The sequence below is a fragment of the Oncorhynchus masou genome, chromosome 25 (assembly GCF_036934945.1).
Source record: "Oncorhynchus masou masou isolate Uvic2021 chromosome 25, UVic_Omas_1.1, whole genome shotgun sequence".
Classification (NCBI taxonomy): domain Eukaryota; kingdom Metazoa; phylum Chordata; class Actinopteri; order Salmoniformes; family Salmonidae; genus Oncorhynchus; species Oncorhynchus masou.
The window spans coordinates 41559036-41586280 of record NC_088236.1 but is presented as its reverse complement, the minus strand read 5'-3'; the positions used below and the strand labels follow the sequence as shown (position 1 = coordinate 41586280).

General features: G+C 40.9%; 1 protein-coding gene across 1 annotated transcript in view; it reads left to right on the top strand.

Moving 5' to 3' along the window:
* The window catches only part of LOC135513577 (unconventional myosin-Ih-like), a 39956-nt gene extending 13227 nt beyond the window's left edge, over positions 1 to 26729 (top strand). Inside the window, exons 12-31 of the mRNA XM_064936466.1 lie at positions 2591 to 2671; positions 2895 to 2986; positions 3226 to 3320; positions 3452 to 3498; positions 4396 to 4476; positions 4757 to 4862; positions 5019 to 5136; positions 8157 to 8270; positions 8360 to 8436; positions 8518 to 8586; positions 10580 to 10664; positions 10864 to 11026; positions 11138 to 11221; positions 18410 to 18503; positions 24314 to 24369; positions 24567 to 24702; positions 24966 to 25036; positions 25296 to 25393; positions 25568 to 25667; positions 26703 to 26729. Of these exons, the coding sequence (XP_064792538.1) occupies positions 2591 to 2671; positions 2895 to 2986; positions 3226 to 3320; positions 3452 to 3498; positions 4396 to 4476; positions 4757 to 4862; positions 5019 to 5136; positions 8157 to 8270; positions 8360 to 8436; positions 8518 to 8586; positions 10580 to 10664; positions 10864 to 11026; positions 11138 to 11221; positions 18410 to 18503; positions 24314 to 24369; positions 24567 to 24702; positions 24966 to 25036; positions 25296 to 25393; positions 25568 to 25667; positions 26703 to 26729 (1794 nt within the window). The remainder of the gene's footprint in view (positions 1 to 2590; positions 2672 to 2894; positions 2987 to 3225; positions 3321 to 3451; positions 3499 to 4395; positions 4477 to 4756; positions 4863 to 5018; positions 5137 to 8156; positions 8271 to 8359; positions 8437 to 8517; positions 8587 to 10579; positions 10665 to 10863; positions 11027 to 11137; positions 11222 to 18409; positions 18504 to 24313; positions 24370 to 24566; positions 24703 to 24965; positions 25037 to 25295; positions 25394 to 25567; positions 25668 to 26702) is intronic.
* Positions 26730 to 27245: the final 516 nt, after the last annotated feature.

The window sequence follows — 27245 nt, the reverse complement described above, 5'->3', positions numbered from 1 at the left end:
GAAACTTTCAAAGTTCTTGACATTTTCAGAATTGACTGACCTTCATGTCTTAAAGTAATGATGGACTGTCGTTTCTCTTTGATTATTTGAGCTGTTCTTCCTGCAATAAGGACTTAGCCCTATTTGGTAAATGACAATCTTCTGTATACCACCCCTACCTTGTCACAACACAACTGATTGGCTCAAAAGCATTAAGAAGGAAAGAAATTCCACAAATTAACTTTTAACATGGACACCTGTTAATTGAAAGTGTTCCAGGTAACTACCTCATTAAGCTGTTTGAGAGAATGCCAAGAGCGTAAAAGCTGTCATCAAGGCAAAGGGTGGCTACTTTGAAGAATCTCAAATCTATTTAGATTTGTTTTACACTTTTTTTGGTTACTACATGATTCCATATGTGTTATTTAATCATTTTGATGTCTTCACTATTATTCTACAATGTAGAATAGTCAAAATAAAGAAAAACCCTCGAATGAGTAGGTGTGTCCAAACATTTCACTGGTACTGTATGTACAACGACATAATCCACAAACGTTTGGTACAGAGGAGTTGGATCTTTAAAGCCCTAAAAAGGTATAGTGCCTCAAACTACAAAGAAGTACATTGCATTATGTTTTCATACGTTTTCTGTTAAATGTCCACTCAGCCCTCATGCTCACATGCTTTATGTATGTAATGTATACAATAACTATGTATTCATACTGTGACTCTCCCATATCATGGAATGCCCACCGCCCTCATATGACATGTCTGCCAAAAGGTTTTATCTGGTTCTTTAATGATAGACGGAACAGAGAAGGAAGGTTCAATTTGATTTTATACAGGACCAACAACTTATTGCATGGGAATGTGCACGGGCTCCAAAAAAAAAGAGACGCCTATTGTTCTTGAACACTTAAAGAGATTGTCAGAAGATGTGGTTTTCCTGCAAATGTTGCATTTAAAAAAAAGGAGGAATTTAATATTTAAAGAGGAGCTGGGTTGGAGAGGCCTATGCTGCCACCTACTGTAGCAACAGCAGAGGTGTAGGCATCCTGATAAATAAGAATACATCCTTTTCCCGTATATCCCAGTACACGGACCAAGATGGCCATTTTTCTAACATTGAATTGTACCTTATATGGTGAAAAATACACATTGATTCCATTGTATATCCTACCAGGGGCAAATCTTTTTTTTGTTGTTGATAGAATTCAAGCTATATTAGATCAAATCCAGACAGTAACTATTATTTTAGCAGGTGATCTAAAGCATAATGTACATTCGATAAGATTGGCAGACATAGAAATAAAAAAGGCACATTCAAGGGACCTCCAAAGAGGCTGAAAAATTCTATCTCTACAAATAATTTACAGGACACCCGGAGATTACTTTTCTCAGCTACGAAAGACTACTCCTATTTTTCTCAAAGTAAGAAAAGCTATTCAAGAATTTACTACATTTCTATTTCCAAAAATGCTCTCAACAACATTCCATGATATAGTGATATTGGATCATTCCATACGCTTTAAAATGAAGGCCAGGCTGTTAGGAAAGTTAATGCAACCCCTGGGCCAGACTACACTCAATCATAGGGCCTACTGAAGAGACGAGTCTTCAGTAAAGACATAAAGGTCGAGACAGAGTTTGCGTCTCTCACATGGATAGGCAGACCATTCCATAAAAATGGAGCTTTATAGAAGATAACAAGCTAGCTAGCTAACAAGACGAACTAGCTAGCGAGCTTACTCGCTCACAAGACTAACTAGCTAGCTCGCTCACAAGACTAGCCAACTGCGTTGTTGCTTGCATGAGATTGGCTGTTGTCTTGGGGGTGGCACACCTGTTAGGCATCATTCAGGATTTAAATCCCCCTTGAGTGCTTAGATGCTTCACAAGCTTTTAACTCAAGATAAGTGACATTTAGCTTGCTAACATTCTAACTTGTAAACTGATAATGAATTCCAAACACAAATGAAAGCATGGTGTTAGCATGAAATGTACCATCGCTTAGCGTAGCAATCAATAGAAACGTATGCGCTGATCCATTGTGGGCTCTGCCTCTTCAGCCATAGTATTACTGTCAATCCATCATCAATACATCCACACTCCTATTCATAGAGTTTATTTTGTGATCTTGACAAAACAACTGTTTTTATGTCACGATCATGAGATAAATAAGTTGTGATCTTGACATAATGAAGGAATTTATTTATTTATTTATTCACATATCCTTTCTGGACTTCCGTATGTTACATTGTAATTACACAGTAATAAGGACCCCTGAAAATGAAGTGTTACCGAACCTTGTTGTGCTTTTAAATGTTTGAAAGCGCAGTGATAAAAAAGTTTAGTGACAACCTAAACCAAAACGTTGACATTGATTTTCTATAGGAATTTGGTCGTTTTTTTAGATGGTTGAAAGCATAGTGATAACACACTGGGAATTCAACAAACTTTCGGCTGTCTTTCTGTTGTAATCTTATTGATCACGTAACAACCAAATATTACCCAATTGTCAATGCTGAAATGAGGTGGTGTGCCCAGTGGGTTGTGTATGTTTCTGTTGAGTTTGACTCAGGTAGTTTACCCTATTTCCTTTCCTCTTCAGTGGGAGCCTGTCCAGTTCTTCAACAACAAGATTATCTGTGACCTCGTGGAGGAGAAACACAGGGGCATCATCTCAGTGCTGGTGAGGACACACAAACAGCACCCTATTCCCTATCTAGTGCACTACATTTGATCAGGGCCCATAGGGCTCTGGGCAAAAGAAGTGCACTACATACTGAATAGGGTGCCATTTTGGACGCCTATAAGACTGAACCCATACAGTAATATGAAGCATCCTATTGGTCTTGGAAAGGACATAGGCTGAAATGAAATGGCGAACGGTGATAATCTTGTTGCTTTCTTAGGATGAAGAGTGCCTGAGGCCTGGAGAGGCCACTGACCTCACGTTTCTGGAGAGGCTTGAGGAAAAATTAGACAGTCACCCTCATTTCGTCACGTGAGTGTAGCTACCTCCCCTCCCTCCCAGCCCCCCACTCCTGCAAACGTACATGTTGACCATGCACAACCCTTCTCAAGGATATACAATGGTGTAACTTTATCACTTAAGCCCAAAGCCTTAAACATTTTGCTGATAGACCTGTTATTGTCCCACCCTGTGAGTCGACACAATGAGCTAAGGCTCTGTCCTTACATTCCTCTCACTCTTCATTCCTCTCTCCATCCCATTGACTGCAGGCACAAGCTGGCTGACAAGAAGACACGTAAGACGCTGGAGAGGGGCGACTTTCGCCTTCTGCATTACGCCGGGGAGGTCACCTACTGTGTTGTGGGTAAGGGAAACCATGGTCTCAGGCCCAGTGGAGGCATTACTCTGCTCCTCAATGTCCCTACATGTCCTACTACTAGATCATTCAGGACACTCTCTCACATGTTGTTATTGTTGTTATTTGTGTCATCCCAGGGTTCCTCAACAAAAACAATGACCTGTTATACAGAAACATCAAAGATGTGAGTCTGCAGGTTTCTACTCATGTATTATGTGAGACGAGGAAGGGACTCTTCAATTGGTTCCTTAATTATTTACTCTCCTGTAGACTTATTGTAAATAATAGAGGAGGAGGGGAATGCAGTGAATTTGGCCAATGGGTCTTGAGTATACACTTGATGGGTGGTGTGTGTGTGTGTGTATTTATCCCAAAGAGATCCTATTAAATTACTAGAGGGGCAATGTCATAAACCCTCGAAGTTCCAGAATGGGGGGAAAATGGCAGCCATATTGGTCAGGGAGAAATATAAACCTGTCTGATTGGATAAGAGCGTCTGCTAAATGACTTAAATGTAAATGTAAATGGCAGAAGAAGCATAATCCTGATTTTACTTATGCAGGAAAATGAAAGTAAAGCAAGTGATATATCAGAAATGGTGTAATATAATTATTGTCAATCTAAAATATTGTAATATAATTATAAATACAGTTTATATGGGTATTATACAAATGTACTATATAAATAGCCTCTATGTATATATGTAAACACACTATAAATGACTACATTTGTGCTTTTATATGAAACAATATTAGTACTTGTTGCATTTACAACTTGTAGAAGTCCTATCATCAACTGATTTCAGCTGAGGATTGACTGCATTGTTCGAATGGAATGTTGGCATATTGGCAGTTAATAAAAAAAAATGTATGGAATCATTCCTCTAAAACTGGCTAGCTAACATACAGTGCCGATCAATTCTTCAAATTCTTTATTTTACACAATATCTTATCACAGCACTGGCACCTCCTTGACCAAAAAATGCTGACCTTTATCCAATCATCAGGTTCTCATGTCCATTCTGTTATTTTAATTCCTAATTCTATTGTTTAAACCCCCCTCCCCCTTTCCCTACTCACAGGTGATGCGGCAATCTAAAAATACCATAGTCAGAGAGTGCTTTGCATCAAAGGAGTCGGATGGCAGGCGGCGACCAGAGACGGTGACAGCTCACCAAGTTTTTCTCCCACCTCTTTCCCATCTGTCCCCCTGAAGTCACGATTACATTGTTTCTTTCCTTGTACATTGCCTCAATAGTATAAAATATTAAATATAGTATGGCTGTATGGGGACGTACCGTTTTCAGAATTACCAACAACTGAGAAAAGCAATAGATTACTCTATGTTTAAATTAAGATGATTTATTGTCCCCTTGAAACAACACTAAATTGTAAAAGCAGTCTGCTGGAACTGACACTGATACCAGGCCTGTTTCTCTGCAGGTTGCTAGCCAGTTTAAGAGCAGTCTGCTGGGACTGACAGACATCCTCATGTCTAAGGAGCCCTGGTATGTGCGCTGCCTCAAATCTAACGAGTCCCAACAGCCAGGTGAGAGACCCTCTGACCTCCACCACATCTTCACCAGCCGGTGGCACTTCCAAACTGCAACTGTCAACTGTGTTTATGAAGCCATTTCTCCTTCTCTTTCTCTTTTGCCCTCTGTCTTTCTCTTCTTTTGTGTGCGCGCGCGCACACGCACAACAGGGCAGTTTGACGACGTGCTGGTTCGGCACCAAGTGAAGTACCTGGGGCTCATGGAACACCTTCGGGTCAGACGGGCAGGTTTTGCATACCGATGCCGCTATGACATTTTTCTGCAGAGGTAGGACAATAGAACTTATTGCGTTAGCAGACCACATTGATTACTTTGTAGAGGGAGGAATTTCAGCCTATGATTTTGCCTTCACATGAGCTGTTGATATTAGGGGCCTGGTCCAAAAATTGCATCCACCTCGCAAACGTAAAAAAAATAAAACTGTTGTGGAAATTACCAACCAGGGATACCTGAAGTCAATAGTAACAAGTGCGCTGAGAGTCGGGAAGCAAGTACAGGGAGCGAGCGTTTTAATAAATAAACAAAACCATAAACACAACAATAAACAACGCAAAACACAAACAACGCATCGACATGAAACAGTCAACTCTAGGCATACTGATGGTTTTGTCACAAAAAATGTTGTGTAAGTATAGCGAATATCCCCACTCTGCTATTAGCATTAGCACCTTACCCGACACCCTATCACCACTGCAATCTGCATACCGCCTCAAAAGATCCACGGATGATGCAATCGCCATTCCACTGCCCTATCCCATCTGGACAAGAGGAATACCTATGTAAGAATGCTGTTCATTGACTACAGCTCAGCCTTCAACAACATAGTACCCTCCAAGCTCATCATTAAGCTTGGGGACCTGGGTCTGAACCCCGCCCTGTGCAACTGTGTCCTGGACTTCCTGACAGGCCGTCCCCCAGGTGGTGAAGGTAGACAACAATACCAATGGCGCATGCTCAGCCCTCTCCTGTACTCCCTGTTTACCCATGACTGTGTGGCCACACACACCCGAGCCACGGACCACCATCATCCAGAATGCTAGGTCAGTACAGGTGCATCAAAGCTGGGCCCGAGAGACTGAAAAACAGCTTCTATCTCAAGGCCATCAGACTGTTAAATAGCCATCACTACCCGGCCTCCACCCAGCACCCTGCCATGAACTTAGTCACTGTCTCTAGACGGCTACCACCCGGTTACTCATCCGTGCACCTTAGAGGCTGCTGCCCTATGTACATAGACATGGGACACAGGTCACTTTAATAACGGAACACTGGTCACTTTATTAATGTTTACATACTGTTTTACCCATTTCATATGTATATACTGTATTCTAGTCAAGTCCATCCTATTCAACCATTGCTGTACATGTACTATTCTACACATGTATTCTTCAGATATACTATATATTCTATCCACATGATGGCCATAATGTCTATACATCCCATCACATACACATGTATATACTGTATATATATATATATATATATATATATATATATATATATATATATATATATATACCGTATATATATATATATTTCTATACTCTGGACTCCGACATTGCTCGTCCTAATATTTCTTCTATAACATGTGTATGTGACCAATACAATTTGATTTGATTCATGTCGCCTGAACCCTCAATATTTATTGAAAGGAACATAAAGCTCATCACCGTGCACTTTCACCACCTTGTGAAGTTCATCATAACTTAATTAATCTGTAGCCTAAAAAACTGCATGCTTTCCCATGATGTCGTGACATGTTTTATCTACATGTACCCTCTTAGACAAAGGGTTCCAAAAGGGTTATTCAGCTGTCCCTATAGGAGAACCCTTTTTGATTCCTGAGAGAACCCTTTCTGATTTCACGTAGAAACCTTTTGGGTTCCATGGAGAAACCTCTGTGGAAAGGGTCCTACATGGAACTCAAAATGGTTCTACCTGGAACCAAAAAGGGTTCTTCAAAAGGTTTCTCCCATAAGGACACCCGAAGAACCCTTTTAGGTTCAAGATAGCACCTTTTTTTCTAAGAGTGTACTTTACTCGCATAAAAATGTTGGATGGAACCTGGTTAATGTGAAGCCATTTTGAGGATGCTGGAATTATATTTTGGACAAACGCGTGCATGCCTATGGGAGACTTTTGAAGTAGCCTAATCCCTTATCAGATTAAAACATTGTGAATGTTTGTACCACATATAAAAGGTAATACATTTTAAAAGTTAAATTATACTGTAAATATTTAGGCTGTATTAAAGCGTTAGGCCATTCCTCGTGCACCTAGAACCTATGTTTCCATGTTATTATAGGACGACATGGGAGACTGATGATCTGCAACAGACAGCGCATCAGTATCAGAATTAAAAATACAGCTACTGGCCTGCTACTGTGTCTTTCTAAACCTTATGAACTGCCGAGAGGAGATCCACAACTGATCCAAATGGAATGAAACATTAAAATCAATGCCTTTGCCAAGTTATATTTTCACTGCAGCCTAGTGTATAATTTTGTACACTTGAAAACAGTAATACAATTATTCATTGCATTGTGGTGTTGTTGGCTAGTCGAGCTAGGATAATTGTATTGTCCCTAAGCAAGATTTACAGGGGAGCTTTCTGATCTGCGTGTCTCATGTCTTCACTGTTCTTTCATGCACAATAATGCAGCTGGCCTCTACACTGTCTATCAGCTATTCCTATTTGTTATTGTGGATTCATATTGAAAACTGATGCTGCTTTGAATGCTTTTATATGTGGTATGATTGCTAGTTAGCCTATTGCATATCTTGACAAACGATCCACCTACAACTACATATGTCACCATGACAGTTAGACGGGAAGACTATTACTGATCTGTGGTACTGTAAAAGTTAGTGTGTAGAAAAGTGTAGTGCATAAGGGAAGTACCAACACACATTGATATGGTGGAGGCACATGCAAGCAGATAAGGAAATGTGACTATGTGTAAGTTATAAACAAAAAATGATATGGTAAAACCTGCTAAAGACTGAATGCAAACATAAGGAAAAAATGCACTACCCTCCCCTGTGCCCAATAAAAAAAAAACACAACACTCCCCAAAGTAAAGAAAAAAGTTTGAAAACCATCCCCTATTTTTTAAATTTCTACCTGTCCATTATTATTTATTTTTTATTGTGTCCCCTTGGGGAAATGTGTCTTGTGTCTCAACACAAACAAGCACAGGTATTACATGCAGTACAACATACTGTAGAGCATTAGGCCTACTCCATCTAGGTCTAGGACAATTGGGTGATGTGTGATCCACCTCCAGATACAAGCCCCTATGCCCAGCCACCTGGCCCTATTGGAGAGGAGTGGCTGCAGAAGGAGTGGAAGTGCTGGTGCAGCACCTGGGTTACCTGCCAGATGAGTACAAAATGGGCAGGTGAGAGCAGCTAACCAGTGTGGGCAACTCATTTCTCCTTGACTAAATAGGTTCATACAGACCTCTGTTACCTTTCCATTTCACTTTAGAACCAAGATATTTATCCGCCACCCCAGAACACTTTTTGCTACAGAAGATGCCTTTGAGGTCTGCAAACATGATCTTGGTAAGGACAGGAAAACTAAGATAAATCAAGAGGTTTTATTTATTTGCATAGAGATTTTAATATTACTCATTGATATTACAGCATCAAGGATTCAGGCCCAGTACAAGGCATACTGGCAAAAAGGACAATTCAGAAGACAGAAAGAAGCCGGTAAGTGACTGCTAAGCTACATGATGTGGTCCTCTGTAGCCATTGTTGGGGAAGCTACTCAAAAAATATAGTTTACCAAGCTACAAATTACTTCACACTAGAAGACATTAAGCTACACTAAAGCTACCCTTAAAGGGAAATTCCTCCACTTTTCAACCTCATATTCATCATCTCCAGCACCAAACCAGTGTCTACATATGTGAAAACAGTACATTTCTATGATCTGTGGTAAAAAAAAATACAAGAAGAAATTATACAAATTTTAAAAACAGGGATTTTCAAAAGCTGCAAGAGTTTCTAGCCAAAGGGAGGGTCTTTTCTTGCTCCTCACATCACTGCGAATCTCATAGTGTTTTAAAATAACTGTTCATCTTTAATGATGTCATCGGGTAGAACTTTTTAACTTTATAACTTCTACAAAACGTAGAACTGTGCTGTTGTGAAAATATGTTGACACTAGTATTGTGCTGGATGTAATGAAAATGAGGTTGAAAAGTGGTGGAGTTGCGCTTTTAGAAAAACGTTGAAAAAGTTGTTCGCTACATCCAAACTACTCCATCGTGAAAAATGATATATCATAGACTACAAATCGGAAGAACAGATCAACTTAGGTTCATATGTTAGCAGAGGGGTTAACATGGCAAAAAAGTAATTGACTACTGAAAAGATTACCTAGATTTGAATTAGGTTCAACTACCACTAAGCTACTGTAAAATGTAGTTAAATTACAAGTTGAACTACATGTAGTTCACTATTCCCAAACTCTGCCTGTAGCTCAGTTGGTAGAGCATGGTGCTTGCAACACCATATAAAAAAAATGGATGCACGCACAACTGTAAGTTACTTTGAATAAAAGTGTCTGCTAAATGGCATATATTTATTAAATATACACTGAACAAAAATATAAATGTGACATGTATAGCGTTGGTCCCATGTTTCATGAGCTGAAATAAAAGATCCCCAAAATTGTCCATATGCACAAAAAGCTTATTTCTCTCTGATTTTGTGCATAAATTTGTTTACATTACTGTTAGTGAGCATTTCTCCTTTGCCAAGATAATACATCCAACTGACAGGTGTGGCATATCAAGAAGCTGATTAAACAGCAGGATCATTACACAGGTGCACCTTGTGCTGGGGGGAATAAAAGGCCACTCTAAATTGTGCAGTTTTGTCACACAACACAATGCCACAGATGTCTCAAGCCTTGAGGGAGTGTGCAGTTGGCATGCTGATTGCAGGAATGTCCACCAGAGCTGTTGCCAGAGAACTGAATGTTAATTTCTCTACCGTAAGCCCCCTTCAATGTTGTTTTAGAGAATTTGGCGGTACGTTCAACCAGCCTCACGACCACAGACAAAGTGTATGGCTTCGTATGGGCGAGCGGTTTGCTGATGTCAACGTTGTGAACAGAGTGCCCCATGGTGGCGGTGGGGTTACGGTATGGGCAAGCATAAGCTACGGACAAAGAACACAATTGCACTTTATCAATGGCAATTTGAATTCACAGTGATACCGTGACATTTATTGTTTTGTATGGAGTGTTCAGTTTATGTTTTAAATAAACAACAATGGACACTTACCACGCCGCATATTGGTCCTTCTATCCTTCTCGCCTCTCCTCTTCAGACGAAGAGGAGGAAATCCATTACATCTATATTCACAGTCATGTGAAATCCATAGATTAGGGCCTAATGAATTTATTTAAATTGACTGATTTCCTTATATAATCTGTAACTCAGTCAAATCTTTTCAATTGTTGCATGTAGAGTTTATATATTTGTTCAGTGTATTATGATGTGTGTACCATGACAGGATAAATGGTACATTTTTTGGAGAGCAGGAACATTGTAGACAAGCTGTATATTAATTTCGCTGGCCATGGAAACAGAATGGAGTAGTCTGAACTAAAACTAAATATACAGAGACATTCAATGAGTTCACCGTTCTCTCCATTTTTATTAAGAAACCTGTTGTGTTATGTGATCCTTAGCCACCAAGATTGAGACTTGCTGGCGAGGAGTACAAGCCAGGAAAGCGAAAGGGAGGAGACAATGGGCTGTCAAGGTCATCAAGAAGTAAGATGGAGGACAAGATTATATCTTCAGGCTCAAACACTACAATGTTGACCCATCAACCAAAATTACATAACCTCGTTTATACTCTAGACTATGTCATAGTTTAGGTCCATTGTGGATTGAAGCCTATCATTTCCTAGTACAGTCACAGAGGACAGTGTTACAAATACATGACCAATTTGATCATTTTCTATCCCAGGTTTATTAAAGGATACATGGCCAGAGGGGAGGCAAAGACCACCGATAACTCAGAATACCTGGCCTTTGTCAGACAGAACTACCTAAACAGGCTGAAAGACAATCTCCCCAAAATGGTTCTGGATAAAACCAGCTGGCTAACCCCTCCACCGGTATTGACGGAGGTATGTATTGACATTGGAATTAAATTACATTGAATTGAGGATGGCTATTTTGCTTAAAGGGGAAGCTCAGTGAAATTTGGCTGTGGAACTGAGCTTGCTCTACTTGTACAGACCTCAGAGATCCTGCGTCAGCTCCACATGCGTCTCATGGTGAGGAAGTATATCAGAGGTATCACTGCACAACAGAAAGCACAGGTAAAACCAGAATTACTCCTTCATTTTCCATTTTTACCCAATGAGTCCCACCATCACGCCGGTCTTGAATTAGGACCAGAAGTTGAAAGAATACTGGAATATCCTACTCAAGTAGATGTACTGTTACTATGTATAATGACAATTTACTTAAGTATAAGTAAAACTGCTGGTGTGCGACACTGTGGGTTAGCTAAATAACTAGCTTGCTAGTTAGCGACATCATGTGCTAGCTATCACACGGTGTTGCTCTGGCCTGCGGTGTACTGGACTAGCTGGCTAAACTAGCACACGGTGTCCTTTGCTCCTGCCGTCGTTAACAGAACTGCAGGAAAATCAAATCAAAGTTTATTTGTCACGTGCGCGGAATACAATTGGTGTAAACCTTACAGTGAAATGCTTACTTACAGGCTCTAACCAATGGTGCCAAAAAAAGGTGTGTGTGTGTAGATAAGTATTGAAATAAAACAACAGTAGAAAGACATTTGAAAAAAGAGTAGCAAGGCTATATACAGACACCTGTTAGTCAGGCTTATTGAGGTAGTATGTACATGTAGGTATCGTTAAAGTTACTGTGCATATATGATGAACAGAGAGTAGCAGAAGTGTAAAAAGAGGGGTTGGCGGGTGGTTGGACACAATGCAGATAGACCAGTTAGCCAATGTGCGGGAGCACTGGTTGGTCGGGCCAATTGAGGTTGTATGTACATGGATGTATGGTTAAAGTGACTATGCATATAAGATAAACAGAGAGTTAAACAGCAGCGTAAAAGAGGGGTTGGGGGAGCCACACAATGCAAATAGTCCGGGTAACCATTGGTTACCTGTTCAGGAGTCTTATGGCTTGGGGGTAAAACTGTTGAGAAGCCTTTTTGTCCTAGACTTGGCACTCAGGTACCGCTTGCCATGCGGTAGTAGAGAGAACAGTCTATGACTGGGGTGGCTGGAGTCTTTGACAATTTTTAGGGCCTTCCTCTGACACCGCCTGTTGTAGAGGTCCTGGATGGCCGGCAGCTTTGCCCCAGTGATGTACTGGGCCGTACGCACTACCCTCTGAAGTGCCTTGCGGTTGGAGGCCGAGCAATTTCCGTACCAGGCAGGGATGCAACCAGTCAGGATGCACTCGATGTTGCAGCTGTAGAACCTTTTGAGGATCTAAGGACCCATGCCAAATCTGTGCCCGATAGGCGGGGACGAAGGTCACTGTCTACCAGTGTACGGCTAGCTAGCTACCGTTGTCCCCCCCCGCCCTTTCTTCTGGGTTTATCGGCAGATGCCATCCAACGTTATTGTGCATTAATGCCACCTACTGTACTGGAGCGCCCCCCCCCCCCGCCTCCCATCTGTCCTAGCATAAACATTTACCAATAGAAGTATAAAGAGGGGTTCCTGCAGATGCAGGAATGCCAACATGCAGGAACGGCCCAATTTGCAGGCCGCAATTGCACCCTTCTCAATCTGGGGAGTGTATGTTCAGTGTTATTGTTAACAAACACACACATAACAGACAACAGCACAGAGGGCAAGAAGATAGAGACAACAATACATCACGCAAAGCAGCCACAACTGTCGGTAAGAGTGTCCATGATTGAGTCTTTGAATGAAGAGATTGAGATAACTGTCCAGTTTGAGTGTTTGTTGCAGCTCGTTCCAGTCGCTAGCTGCAGCAAACTGAAAAGAGGAGCGACCCAGAGATGTGTGTGCTTTGGGGACCTTTAACAGAAAGTGACTGGCAGAATGGGTGTTGTATGTGGAGGATGAGGGCTGCATTAGATATCTCAGATAGGGGGGAGTGAGGCCTACGAGGGTTTTATAAATAAGCATCAACCAGTGTGTCTTGTGACGGGTATACAGAGATGAACATTTTACAGAGGAGAATAGAGTGCAGTGATGTGTCCTATAAGGAGCATTGGTATCAAATCTGATGGTAGAATGATAAAGAACATCTAGCCTCTCGAGAGCACCCTGACCTGTCGATCTATAAATTGTCTCCGTAATTTAGCATGGGTAGGATGGTCATCTGAATCAGTGTTAGTTTGGCAGCTGGGTTGAAAGAGGAGCGAATGCGATAGAGGAAATCAAGTCTAGATTTAACTTTAGCCTGCAGCTCTGATATGTGCTGAGAGAAGGACAGTGTACCATCTAGCCATACTCCCGAGTGCTTGTATGAGGTGACTAGCTATGTTGTTGATGTACATTGAGAAGAGCGTGGGGCCTAGGATCAAGCCTTGGGGTACACCCTTGCTGATAGGCAGTGGCTGAGACAGCAGATGTTCTAAATTTATACACTGAACTCTTTGAGGCAGATAGCAAACCAGGCCAAAGACCCCCTCCGAGATACCAATACTCTGTAGCCTGCCCATAAGAATGGAATGGTCTACCGTATCAAAAGTTTTGGCCAAGTCAATAAAAATAGCAGCACAACAATGCTTAGAATCAAGGGCAATGGTGACATCATTGAGGACCTTTAAGGTTCCAGTGACACATCCATAACCTGAGCGGAAACCAGAGTGCATACTAGAGAGAATACTATAGACATCAAGAAAGCCAGTCAGTTGATTATTGACAAGTTTTTCTTACACTTTTGATAGACAAGGCAACATATAAATAGGCCTATAATGCAATTGCCAAATGAAATTCTTGAGGTGGAGTAACTCTGCAAGATCATGGTCGAATTATGGGCTGAACCTGTTTTTAGTTCTCATTTTCTTTATGGGGGTGTGTTTGTTAACAATAACACTGAAAATATCAAAAAATAATTTCCAAGTGTCTTCAACAGAGGGGATGAAGCTGATTTGACATTTTACAGAGGCCAGTTCATGAAGGAAGGCTTGCTCATTAATGTTTTTTAGCAAGCATTTATGACAAATCAGGACATGTCATTTCACTGAGCAGCCATTACAAACAACGGCTATAAAACTGTGATCACTAAGGTCATTACTGAAAACACCAGACTGATAACTGTCAGGATTATTTGTGAGGATAACATTGAGGAGAGTTGCCTTTTCTGGATGTTTGGAGTCATACCTTGTGGGATTGGTTATAATCTGAGAAGGATTTAGGGAGTCCCATTGCTTTAGGGAGTCCCAGGACTTGGTCAGGTGAATTTAAGTATGTCCCAGTTCTGGTCACCTAACAGGACAAATTCAGACTTAGTGTAAGGGGCCAGGAGAGAGTTTAGAGCAGGTAGGGTACAGGCCGGTGCTGATGGAGGACGATAGCACCTAGCAATAGTCAACAAATAGCTATTTGAAAGTTTAATGCTTAGAATCAAATTGTTTGGGGACAGACTTGTTGGAGACAACCGAGGACTGAAGGTGATCCTTGGTAAATAGTACCCCCCCCCCCCCCACATTTGGAAGATCTGTCTTGCCGAAAAAGGTTATAACCAGAAAGGTTAACATCAGTGTTCAAAACACTTTTCCTTAACTACGTCTCAGTAATGACCAACACATCTGGATTGGAGCTGTGAACCCATACTTTCAATTGATCCATTTTAGGTAATAAGCTTCTAGTGTTAACGTGCAGAAAACACAGGCTTTTACGAGAGCAGAATCAGTGAAGCAGATATCAGAGCACAAGTCAGAATTGGGTCTTGCAACAATAGATGGGCCAGGGTGTACATGCATATTTCCAGATATCATCAGCAGTAATACAATCAAGACACGGCAGAAGACAGGGAGACCTCTGCAGCGCTGATTTATGACATCTGAATGTGCATTAGATGGCAACAAGATCATATTGTACAGCAATTTCATCAGGTACCATCAATACAAAGCCGGCGAGAGGTGGTTAGAATAGGAGCTATGGAGTGTTCCATAGATTCTGCTGCACAAAAGTATGTAGAACTACAGAGCTACACAAGCGAAGCTCCGTTGGATCCGTCACGGATCCGTTGACTGTGTGGAGCCCTTAATTTATGGTTAGATATTTATAATATCATCTGAGGAGATAGTACCAGTCTTGACCACATCAAACCAAAATAAGCTAGTTACACTAGCTAGCCAACAAGCTTACGCATGTCAACATATTACTTTCAAAGTCTTAGCTAGCAGTCATCATCATGAATCAAGTCAACAATCCACTGGCAAATCCTTTTAAAATCCTTATCATATGAAGAGAAATAATGAAGAGAAATTATAGATAAAACGTATTGGTGCTCATCGGCCATTGGACATAAAGTTTACACAAGTTGGAAATCGCAAATTTAACAATGAGTCGTTTGGAAGGAAAGAGTGGCTAACTACAAGCATTGCAATGCAACCACTAATGTTAGCCTGCTATTCAATGGAGTGGCTCTGTGTTCCCCCCCCCCCCCCGAGTTCCCACTATAAATCCAGAGAATGCCAGACTTTGATGACAAAGTTTGATGACAAAATTAGCCCACAAAGGACCGCCATGCCACCTTCACAAGGTGAGTCCAAAAACGTATTGTGTACTGCTGCATAAATCATGTAATATGCCAGGGAGAAATGTATACTGTAGCTAAGAAAGTAATACTAAGTGTATGTTGTGTAGTAAGCTGTTAGTAGCTCATGTGCCTCACCATAATATTTTGGTCTATTTTCACCAATGTGGTATTGTAAACACATAGTTCGTGGCTGTTGTGTGCTTCTTTGCTAACATTTTTTGGACAGTTTTGGCAGTGCTACTGATAGTAGTGGTGGCGCTTGGCTTGCACGTGCAAATTCAGCACACACAACATTCTATACTAGAATTGTGTTATTTGACGTGTCAAATTAAAAGCTTATTTACGTGTCAAATAGTGTTATATAACGTGCATCTTTTTTGACACGCAAAGACCCAAACGGTGTTCAATGTGCCTTACCCTATTAATTTGGTATATTTTCACCGTTCTGTTCTAACTTGGTTGTGCACATGTATCCTATAACCTGTTTCAGAGAAATGCAATCATCGAATATTGTAAGAGCTTTCATTGTCTGTTTGTATGTCCCCTTTATTTATCCTACGGTTCTGACCTGTACAGGGAGTACACTGTAAAAATGGCCCATGTTCTGAATTCTGTCGCTGCACATTTCAAAAGTGCTGAACAAATAGTTATATTGACTAGATAGGTGGTCGTTCGCTCGCTCATTAATGTCTTAATCGAAAATACGGATTGCCTCTTATCCGCTTGTCGTCCAGAAACCACATGTCAGATGTTCTCTGACCTAAAAAGTTGCCTAATGAGATGAGCCTATGTCTAGCTGTAGCTATTGTGTTGACACACACAGTTATATGCAATATGCATTAATGTATTGTTCTCTCTCACTTCACATGCAGACACACACTCAATGAAATGAGATTGATGTGTAGACAATACATTATTTGTGAAAAACACTGATGTTGAATGAATACATCAATCATTAAGGTTAATGTAATGAATGATTAGGCCTACTTCAACTCTCATTAATGTGTAATGAATGGCTGCACATTTTATGTGATTGAATTATGCAATACTTGGCTATTCTATGCTTTCATACATCATCTGAGTGATCTAGCCAAATATAGTTAACGAATAACGAATAATGAATAAAAGAATAATGAAACTTGACACATTCTATTTTATACTTACTGAGTCTGGCTTTTAGATGAACATTATCCTATGACTAAGTACATCAGATAGCTAAAAATCCTAAATCTCTCGAAATATGTCATGACCAAGCAAGCTAATGTTAGTTAAATAGCTAGCTAGTTCACTTGTTTTTGATGTTAGCCTCGCTAATGTTGTTCCTTAGCCCACCATACATAGTGACAATGACGTGCTCGCCACAATAACAGCTAATATTTTCGGGTGCTGGTTAGCCATGCAGCTAGCTAGCTAACTTACTGTAGCTGCAAGGATGGCCTCTCTTGTTCTTGAAGGAGAACTGGTCCCTGAAATGCACCCATTGATCCTTGTGTTTTCCAGAAGACACAGACACTGGGTATGTGGCTGGATTGTCCCCTGACTCTCCTCAGTCTCCTCCGTCTCCATTGTTTTTCACACACACCGCTTTGATAAAAAAAAACAACGTTTACTCTCTTTCACGACAAGGCAGACTAACAAAGTTATTTTTGCGTTTTTGAAAATCTGCCTACCATCATCGTTCAGTCTGCGTGCACGGCTTAATTGGATTGGCCTGTTTGGTGCGCAATGCGCGACATTTTATTTGAGGGGCCCCAGCCCATGTAACATCATGATAAACTATGGATAGCCTACAAAATTGTAGTCTGTAATTTATGGCTTTAAAAAGGTAGTGAAATAGAATAATTAATTCAAAACATACTTAAGTCAAAATGTAATTACTGACTTAGAAAAATACTCAAAGTACTCGGGAAAGCTACTCGATTACAGAGTATTTGTAATTAGTTACTTCCACCCCTGTTTAGGACTTTTAAAACACAAAGTGTGTTTGAGCTACAGACTTCTGGGTTGTACCATTGGAGTTGTCTATTTTTTCTGCATCCATACCAATCATTCGTTTGTGTGATTAACGGGGGCTGAGCTAGAGCAGTGTTTGTGAGACAAGAGCAGATCCTGAAGAGGCTCCGGGCTGGGTCTTTTTTACTAAAACATCTGAATGGTTAAGCTACTAAAAACGATTAAAAGCTATCTATGAAAAGATGAGACTCTCATGTACACGCTCTAGCTACACAAGAGTTTTTAGAAGGTAAGGGGTTCTTCTATATAGAAGATCGTAGGAAATCCCAGAACATAGTGTCTATAATACAGTAATAAGCTCACACTTTCACTCCAAATTCCTGACAGTTGTCACTGATGAGTTTGGTATTCATTTCCCACTGAGCAAACCATTTCTGTACTTACAGCTTCATATAAATTCATTCTGATCAGGTTTTTGTTTTGGCGGACCGTATTTTCTTTAAATTGACATTTGTGAATCAAACTCATGAAATCAACTGTTTATGTGAAATTGTTGTTAAATCTAAGGGCTGAACATGCAGATAAATGAAAGTCAGATAAATAAAAACTAGATTTTTGCTATCCATTACGTCATGGATATAGTAGGCAACAGACGTTTGTTGTAGTACTGTACATGTTTTATTTTATTTGCTGTGTTGTAGGCATAGGGGCCTAAAAGGTTGGGATTTTAAACCTTGTATAACCTGTATAGCCTATGCAGATGGTTGTGATCACATGAATGTGTAATTCCGTCTTTGTGCTGTTTATTAATTGTGTTTCCCTCCCAGCTTCAACTCAAGGGGATCACCAGTGTCATCTTCAAGGGCAAGAAGGACAGCTACCCACAGAGTGTCTCCCAACCCTATGTGGACACCAGGATCAGTCAGTATATAGTAGCACAGCGGTTCCCAAACTAGGGATCGCAACCCCATGTGGGGTCGCAGGAGGGGACCTGATATGGGGTCGCAGGAGAATTTCCAAAATCCTGAGAATAAAATACGATATACAACTATATATATATAACAAATATACAGTGTGTGTGTATATATATATATATATATACAGTACCAGTCAAACGTTTGGACACACCTACTTATTCAAGGGATTTTCATAATTATTGACTATTTTCTACATTGTAGAATAATAGTGACGACATCAGAACTATGAAATAACACGTATGGAATCATGTAGTTACTGTCACTTTGGCATGAAGAGATTCGGGAGACAGGCGCAGGAATGCGTAATATTTTTTTAAATTATGCCCAAATTACGGCGTGCTGTGTTAAGGCACAAGGACAAAGACCAAACAAACACGTAACAAAAACACAGGGTTGAAACTCAAACAAAAGAGCGAGGAGTACCTCGAATAAATAATACACGCACACAATGATTATCGCACGAGACGAGACCCGTAATCATCTGCACAATCCACAAGGGCACAAATGCCCATAACACACAGCACAGTTACTCACACGCACCAAACAGACGTAGTAACAATAATCGACAGCACCATGGTGAACAAAGGGGACATTATACAAATACAATCAGTGGGAATAGGGGCTAGGTGTGCTCTATGAAAGTTCCAGAGGGATCCATGACAGTAACCAAAAAAGTGTTTAACAAATCAAAACATATTTTAGATTCTTCAAAGTAGACACCTTTTGCCTTGATGACAGCTTGAAGGAGTTCCCACATATGCTGAGCGCTTGTTTGCTGCCTTTCCTTCACTCTGCGGTCCAACTCATCCCAAATCATCTCAATTGGGTTGAGATTGGGTGATAGTGGAGGCCAGGTCATCTGATGCAACACTCCATCACTCTCCTTCTTGGTCAAATAGCCCTTACACAGCCTGGGGGGGTGTGTTTGGGTCATTGTCCTGTTGAAAAAGAAATAATAGTCCCACTATGTGGCAGGTAGCCTAGTGGTTAGAGCATTGGGCCAGTAACCGAAAGGTTGCTAGATCGAATCCTCGAGCTGACAAGGTAAAAATCTGTTGTTCTGCCCCTGAACAAGGCAGTTAACCCACTGTCCCTCGGCTGTCATTGTGAATAAGAATTTGTTCTCAACTGACTTGCCTAGTTAAATTGTCATGAACGTCATTGTAAGGATTGTCGGACCAAAGTGCAGCGTGGTATGGGTTCAACTATTTATTTAGTGAACCGGCACAAAACACAAAAAAGCACAAACGAAACGTGGAGCTAATTGCGTACTCACAGGCAACTAACCAAAAACAAGATCCCACAAAAACCCAATCAGAGACAACGATAAACAGCTGCCTCTGATTGGGAACCATACCAGGCCAACATAGACATACAATAACCTAGATAACCCACCCTAGTCACACCCCCACCTAACCAACATAGAGAATAAAAGTCTCTCTATGGTCAGGGCGTGACATAAAAAAATAAAAAAATCAACGCAAACCAGATGGGATGGTGTATCCCTGCAGAATGCTTTGGTAACCATGCTGGTTAAGTGTTTTCTAAATAAATCACTGACAGTGCTCGTGTTTTTTGGCCCAATCAAGTCTCTTCTTCTTATTGGTGTCCTTTAGTAGAGGTTTCTTTGCAGCAATTCAAACATGAAGGTCTGATTCACGCAGTCTCCTCTGATCAGTTGATGTTGAGATGTGTCTGTTACTTGAACTCTGTGAAGCATTTATTTGGGCTGCAATCTGAGGTACAGTTAACTCTAATGAACTCATCCTCCTCATGAGAGCCAGTTTCATCATAGCGCTTGACGGTTTTTGTGACTGTACTTGAAGAAACTTTCAAAGTTCTTGACATTTTCAGAATTGACTGACCTTCATGTCTTAAAGTAATGATGGACTGTCGTTTCTCTTTGATTATTTGAGCTATTCTTGCCATGAAATGGACTTGGTCTTTTACCAAATAGAGCTATCTTCTGTGTACCATCCTTATCTTGACACAACACAACTGATTGGCTTAAACGCATTAAGAAGGAAAGAAATTCCACATATTAACCTTTAACAAGGCACACTTGTTAATTGAAATGCATTACAGGTGACTCATGAAGCTGGCTGGGAGAATGCCAAGAGTGTGAAAAGCTGTCATCAAGGCAAAGGGTGGCTTATTTTAAGAATCTGAAATAAAAAATATATTTAGATTTCTTTAACACTTTTTTGGTTACTACATGATTCTATATGTGTTATTTCATAGTTTTGATGTACATCTCTACAATGTAGAAAATAGTCAAAATAAAGAAAAACCCTTGAATGAGTAGCTGTGTCCAAACTTTTGACTGGTACCATATATATATTACAATATCGTCTCTGTACCTCAAATGTGCTGTAATGTGGTTAACCATACAAATCTAAATGAAAAAGATTCAGATCTAAAAGATCAAATTCACACTTGACCGTTGTTCTTGAACCATTCCCACTGTGAACGTCTAGGCCTGCTACGCTGTGAAACCACACACTATTCCAGAGACTGATACCACCAGCCGCAATTGATATGGTGAAAACAATGTATGGGGGGGTGACAGAGGCACAGAAACTCACATCAATACCTTTGCCAGATAACACTGTTAAGCAAATAATTGATGCTATTGCTAGCAATCAAGAGGGACTCTGACTGAACGACTCAAAAACTCCCCAGGTTATGCTCTCCAAATGGACGTTAAACTGTGAGGTGCCGAGATGCCCGTGCATTGACTTTGTTCGCTATACATGTCGGGGGATGCAATTCACAAGGACACGCACGCCTGTTCGCAAACCTATGTGGAGATATGGGATCAAAGCATGACAATGTTCTATTTCACACTGAGGCTTGGTGTTTATCAAGAGGGAGTGTTGGAAAGATTTTTCGAATTGAGAGGGGAACTGTTGTCATTCACAATGGATGTAAAAAAAAAAAAAAATTTTAAAGAGAGACTTGTTTGACTTTGTAATGGAAATAAAATGTGTCTCCTTGCCTATGTAACAGACATATTTGGGAAACTGAATGAACCCAAGCATGCAGGGGAAATACAAAAACATTCAACAGTTGAGTGACCGAATCAGTGGATTCAAAGGAAGGAATTCTTATTGGAGAGTCTTTCAAAAGCAAACCATGTCCCATTCCCTCGGCTGTGCATGTGTCTAACAGAAAACAGCATCAGTAAAGTGTCCCACATGATTGATGCCTGCTCACCTCCAACACTTGGAAGAGCACATATTGACCTACAGCGGCAAGAACAAGTATGTGAACCCTTTGGAATTATCTGGATTTCTGCATAAATTGGTCATCAATTTAGATCTGATCTTCATCTAAGTCGCAAACAACAGACAAACAGTCTGCTTAAACTAATAACACACAAATGATTGTATTTTTCGTGTCTATATTGAATAGATCATTTAAACATTCACTGTGTTTGTTGATAAAAAGCATGTGAACCCCTAGGCTAATGACTTCTCCATTAGCTAATTGGAGTCAGGAGTCAGCTAACCTGTAGTACAATAATTGAGACGAGATTGGAGATATTGGTGAGAGCTGCCCTGCCCTATAAAAAACACTCACAAAATTTGAGTTTACTATTCACATGAAGCATTGGCTGATGTGAACCATGCCTCGAACAAAAGAGATCTCAGAAGACCCAAGATTAAGAATTGTTGACTTGCATAAAGCTGGAAAGGGTTACAAAAGTATCTCTAAAAGCCTTGATGTTCATCAGTCCATGGTAAGACAAGTTGTCTATAAATGGAGAAAGTTCAACACTGTTGCTACTCTCCTTAGGAGTGGCCGTCCTGCAAAGATGACTGCAAGAGCACAGCGCAGAATGCTCAATGAGGCGAAGAAGAATCTTAGAGTGTCAGCTAGTCTTAAAGAAATCTTTTGGACGTGCTAACATCTCTGACGAGTCTACGATACGTAAAACACTAAACAAGAACGGTGTTCATGGGAGGACACCACGGAAGAAGCCAAGTGTCCAAAAAACATAGTGCTGCATGTCTGAAGTTCGCAAAAGAGCATCTGGATGTTCCACAGCGCTACTGGAATAAATATTCTGTGGACAGATTAAACTGAGTTGTTTGGAAGGAACACACAACACTATGTGTGGAGAGAAAAAGGCATAGCACACTAACATAAAAACTAACATCATCCCAACTGTAAAGTATTGTGAAGGGAGCATCATGGTTTGGAGCTGCTTTGCTGTCTCAGGGCCTGGACAGCTTGCTATCATCGATGGAAATATGAATTCCCAAGTTTTTCAAGACATTTTGCAGGAGAATGTAAGGCTATCTGTCCGCCAATTGAAGATCAACAGAAGTTGGATGATGCAACAGGACAATGACTCAAAACGCAGAAGAAAATCAACAATAGAATGGCTTCAACAGAAGAAAATACGACTTCTGGAGTGGCCCAGTCAGAGTTGTGACATCAACCCGATTGAGAGGCTATGGCGTGACCTCAAGAGAGTGGGTCACACCAGACATCCCAAGAATATTGCAGTTGAAACAGTTTTGTAAAGAGGAATGGTTCAAAATTCCTCCTGACCGTTGTGCAAGGTGTGATGCGCAACTACAGAAAACATTTGGTTGAGGTTATTGCTGCCAAAGTAGGGTCAACCAGTTATTAAAACCAAAGGTTCATATACTTTTCCCACCCTGTACTGTGAATGTCTACACAGTGTGTTTAATAAAGACATGAAAACATATCATTGTTTGTGTGTTATTAGTTTGAGCAGACTGTGTTTGTCTATTGTTGTCACTTAGATGAAAATCAGATAAAATTTTATGACCAATTTATGCAGAAGTCCAGGTAACTCCAAATGGATCACATACTTTTTCTTGCCAATGTACTTCCCAATCTGTTTCAATGTGATCCTGGCTCTGCTGACATGCTGGTAAGTGAAATCGAACATCTGATTGAGCTGTCATGTGGCCAAATGCATTTACGGGTCACTACAGAGGAGTTTTGGTTCCTGACTCAACGGGAATACCCTACCGTTTTCCTCTGAGCATTTATGTCACATTGCGTTCAGTGCGTTCAAGACAACTGGAAACTCGGAAAGAAATGGTCATCCAACACGGAATTCCAACTCGGGACCTCCGGGCCTCTTTCCAGAGCTCCGGGTTTCCGGCCTGAAGATCTCTGACGTCATCATTTGACCTTGAGTTCCCAGTTGTCTTAAAAACACCATAAAACTTATGGTAGGCTACCCTTCACCAGCGCATATCTGTGTGAAGCTGGATTCAGTGCTCTCTCCTGCATTAAACCATATATTGAACCAGTTTGGATGTGACCTCAGAGATGAGGTGCGCACTGTTGACCACGCCCCTTGACTTTAAGAAGCTCCGACACGACATGCATCAAGCACACCCACCAAGCACACCTATCTCGTTAGTGGTGCTAAGATAAGAGACTACGTCAGACTAATTTGCAATTGACTGTCATAGCCCCACATTAAAATGTGATGGTGAGTTAAAAAGACAGTCAGAAACACTGTTAGAATGTTTTTCAATTGACTGTCACAGCCCCAAATAAATAAGTTAACATCGACTGTTAATTACATATTTTTTTTCACCAGGTTGGGGTCGCAGGATTTTTCTGATATCAAAATGGGGTTGTGGGACAAAAACGTTTGGAAACCCCTGTAGTAGTGAATAGTATCTGTGTATTATGTGGTGTCTTACTGAAACTTGTATTTTAGGGTCAAATGCCACATTTTGCACTATGTTCTTTTTTCAGGTGAACAGGACATAAATATGAAGGTCCTGCAGATGATTCGCCATGAAGGAATCAAGGTAATCAAGACACTTGTGTTGCAGTGTGTCCTTGACACTTAAAACTCATAGAAAGATTTTTTCAATCGTTTAAAAATATTTTCTCTCTTTTTCTCTCCTGCTCCCTCTCTCACTCTCGTACTTTTACACCATCTCTCTTCTCTCTCGCTCTCTCTCGCCCCTCTCTCCCACCATCTTTCTTATCTCTCTCTTTGCAGTACAGCATACCAATAGTGAAGTACGACAGGAATGGATTTAAAGCCCGACCTCGGCAGCTCATCCTCACACAGACTGCTGCCTATGTGGTGGATGATGCCAAGATCAAGCAGAGAGTGTTGTACACTACTCTGAAATGTGAGCATCCAACATGCCGTGGATGGGATGGATGGGGTTCTAGCTTGTCTGATATTTCTTGCAAAATAGATTTGATCTCAATGAGACAAATCTTAACTTCCATTTAAGTCACATTTTCACAATGGATTACTTGGTCAAAATTCTACTTAAGGGGAAGTTTGGATTCTCCCCAATGGGACTAATGTGGATAAATACTGGTTGTATAGAATAGATTTGGTTTTAAAGTGTACTGATCTGTGTGAGTGCTGCTTACTCGATTACAGGTGTGTCCGTCAGTACCTTGAGTGATGGCATCATCATTTTCCATATTCCAAATGAAGACGATAAGCAGAAGGTAGGAGGACACGGTCTCAAACACCCTCACACAACGTATAGAATAATAGCCTGGTAATGTCCGTGTAGTGCCTCTGTTATTCAAGTGATTCTAACCAGGAACTGCTCAAAATGGAATCCGATGTGCATCCAAAATGGCACCCTATTACATATAGTGCACTACGTGCCCTGGTCAAAAGTATTGCACTATACAGGGAATATAATGCCATTTCAGACACAGTCCTAATGCTATCCAATGTGTCCTGACCTCGTGTGCCCAGGGGGACCTAATCATGCAGTGTGACCACCTGTTTGAAGCGTTGACCAAACTCAGCGTGGTTGCCAACAAGCAGAGCGCCATCAACGTGGTCCAGGGCAGGTAAGGCTGTGGCTGACAGGATTGATTCTGGGAGTTCTAGTCCGATGGATCAAGAGGGCAGATGAGCTTACTTATGAATGTTATTTCATTTAGGATAGTCCACTCAGTAACAATTGCCAGTGTTTTCCAAGGAGTTCTGGGTGAATATGACTATGATATGTGGTTATTTTTTAGCGTCAAGTTTCAGATGAAGGCGGGGAAAGAGGGCATTGTGGAATTCAGCAGTGGCCAGGAGTCCATGGTGTACAAGGACAAGAATGGACATCTCATGGTGGTGAGTGATGCTGTTACTGCTGCTGAGAGGGGCCTTTGTTGCCTCTTCCCAGACCTGTTTGTGCTGTCTTGGCCAACTCCTATGGCCATTGCCACATAATTTGCCTCAGATCTGGGACCAGGCTGGTGCACAGCTGGTTAGAATCACATGCTTTCTGCAGACTTTTATTTTAGCTGCTAGAAGAATGTCAAGGCTTCAATAAGTAGTGAGTGCAGGAGTCAGGCGCAGAGAGCAGGGTAGTTCAAAAGATGTGGATCTTTAATATTCCCACAAAACCAGAGAGACGGTCACGCCACACACACAAGGGCGCGTAAAGTCCCAGTCCAAACAAACAAGACGAAACTGATCGGAAAAAAGAAACCACAAGAATAATCAAACACCACAAACAGAAAAACAAGCACCAAAGCCGGCGGACCTGCTGGGTTTAAATAGCCCACAACCAAACCTAAACACGAAACAGGTGCAACACATCAGACACAACTAAATGAAACAGAAAAGGGGATCGGTGGCAGCTAGTAGGCCGGCGACGACGACCTCCGCCTGAACAGGAAGAGACACCATCTTCAGCGGGATTTGTGACGAAGAAGACATTCATTTTTATTGTCCACACAAAGTAGAATGTTTCCTTTGGCTTCCCAGTGGCATTATACACAGAACAGACAAAAAAATATTGAAATGACTGTGATCGCATTGATATGATATCAAACATAGGAAACGTTAACAAATGTTTGGAGTAAGATGCAGTTATTGTATGTTTTTTTTTATGAGGGCATGTACTACCTTGGGTTATGGACATACTGTGAACCATACTAAAAGGAATGCGGAGTCCTTTTTGCAGCAGGCGGCTCCAGGATCGCGTTAATTTGGCACCAAACGGAAGAAAATGGACTGAAACAAAGAGGGACTACAGTGTCCAATAGGAATCTTTCATTTAATTGCAAGGGCTTTCAAATGTTTTCTGTTACGTCCCCTAACTAACACAATGCAGGTGATCAACACATGCAGACTGAACGAATGACATATTTGTTACTCTAGGTTTCCACTCGGACCAGGGCTCGATGACCTGTGCAGGACATAGAGACACACTAAGGAGAGGATGGACAGGCACCCAGGAGACAGACACATCATCTGGATTAGACCAAGAATTTTGCTCTTGTATTGCCTGATTCCAGATCTGTTAGTGTTGTGCACAAACTCAATAGCCAGTTGCAAGACCCAACAAACAAATCTGGGATCAGGCTGGTTTTTGTTAGAGATGAACACCCCAAAAAATACCTACAGCTGTTGCTTTCAGAAAACCCGAAATGTACAAACCATTGAATCAATCAATGTATTTAATGTCAATCAGGCAATCTCTTAAGAAAATATATTTCAGTTCTTTTTATGCACCAATCCTGTGTGATAGAATTGACTGGAGCCAACCAAGTGTTCATTTAAAGACATGCTCCGGTACTTTGGCACCTAAGAAAGTATTTTTTAAACCTCCCACATTGGGCTGAATGTGTCAATTTGTAGTTCATATTATTGTAGTTCATACTATGAATAATCTATGAGCAGAATTAGTCTTACCTCAATTAG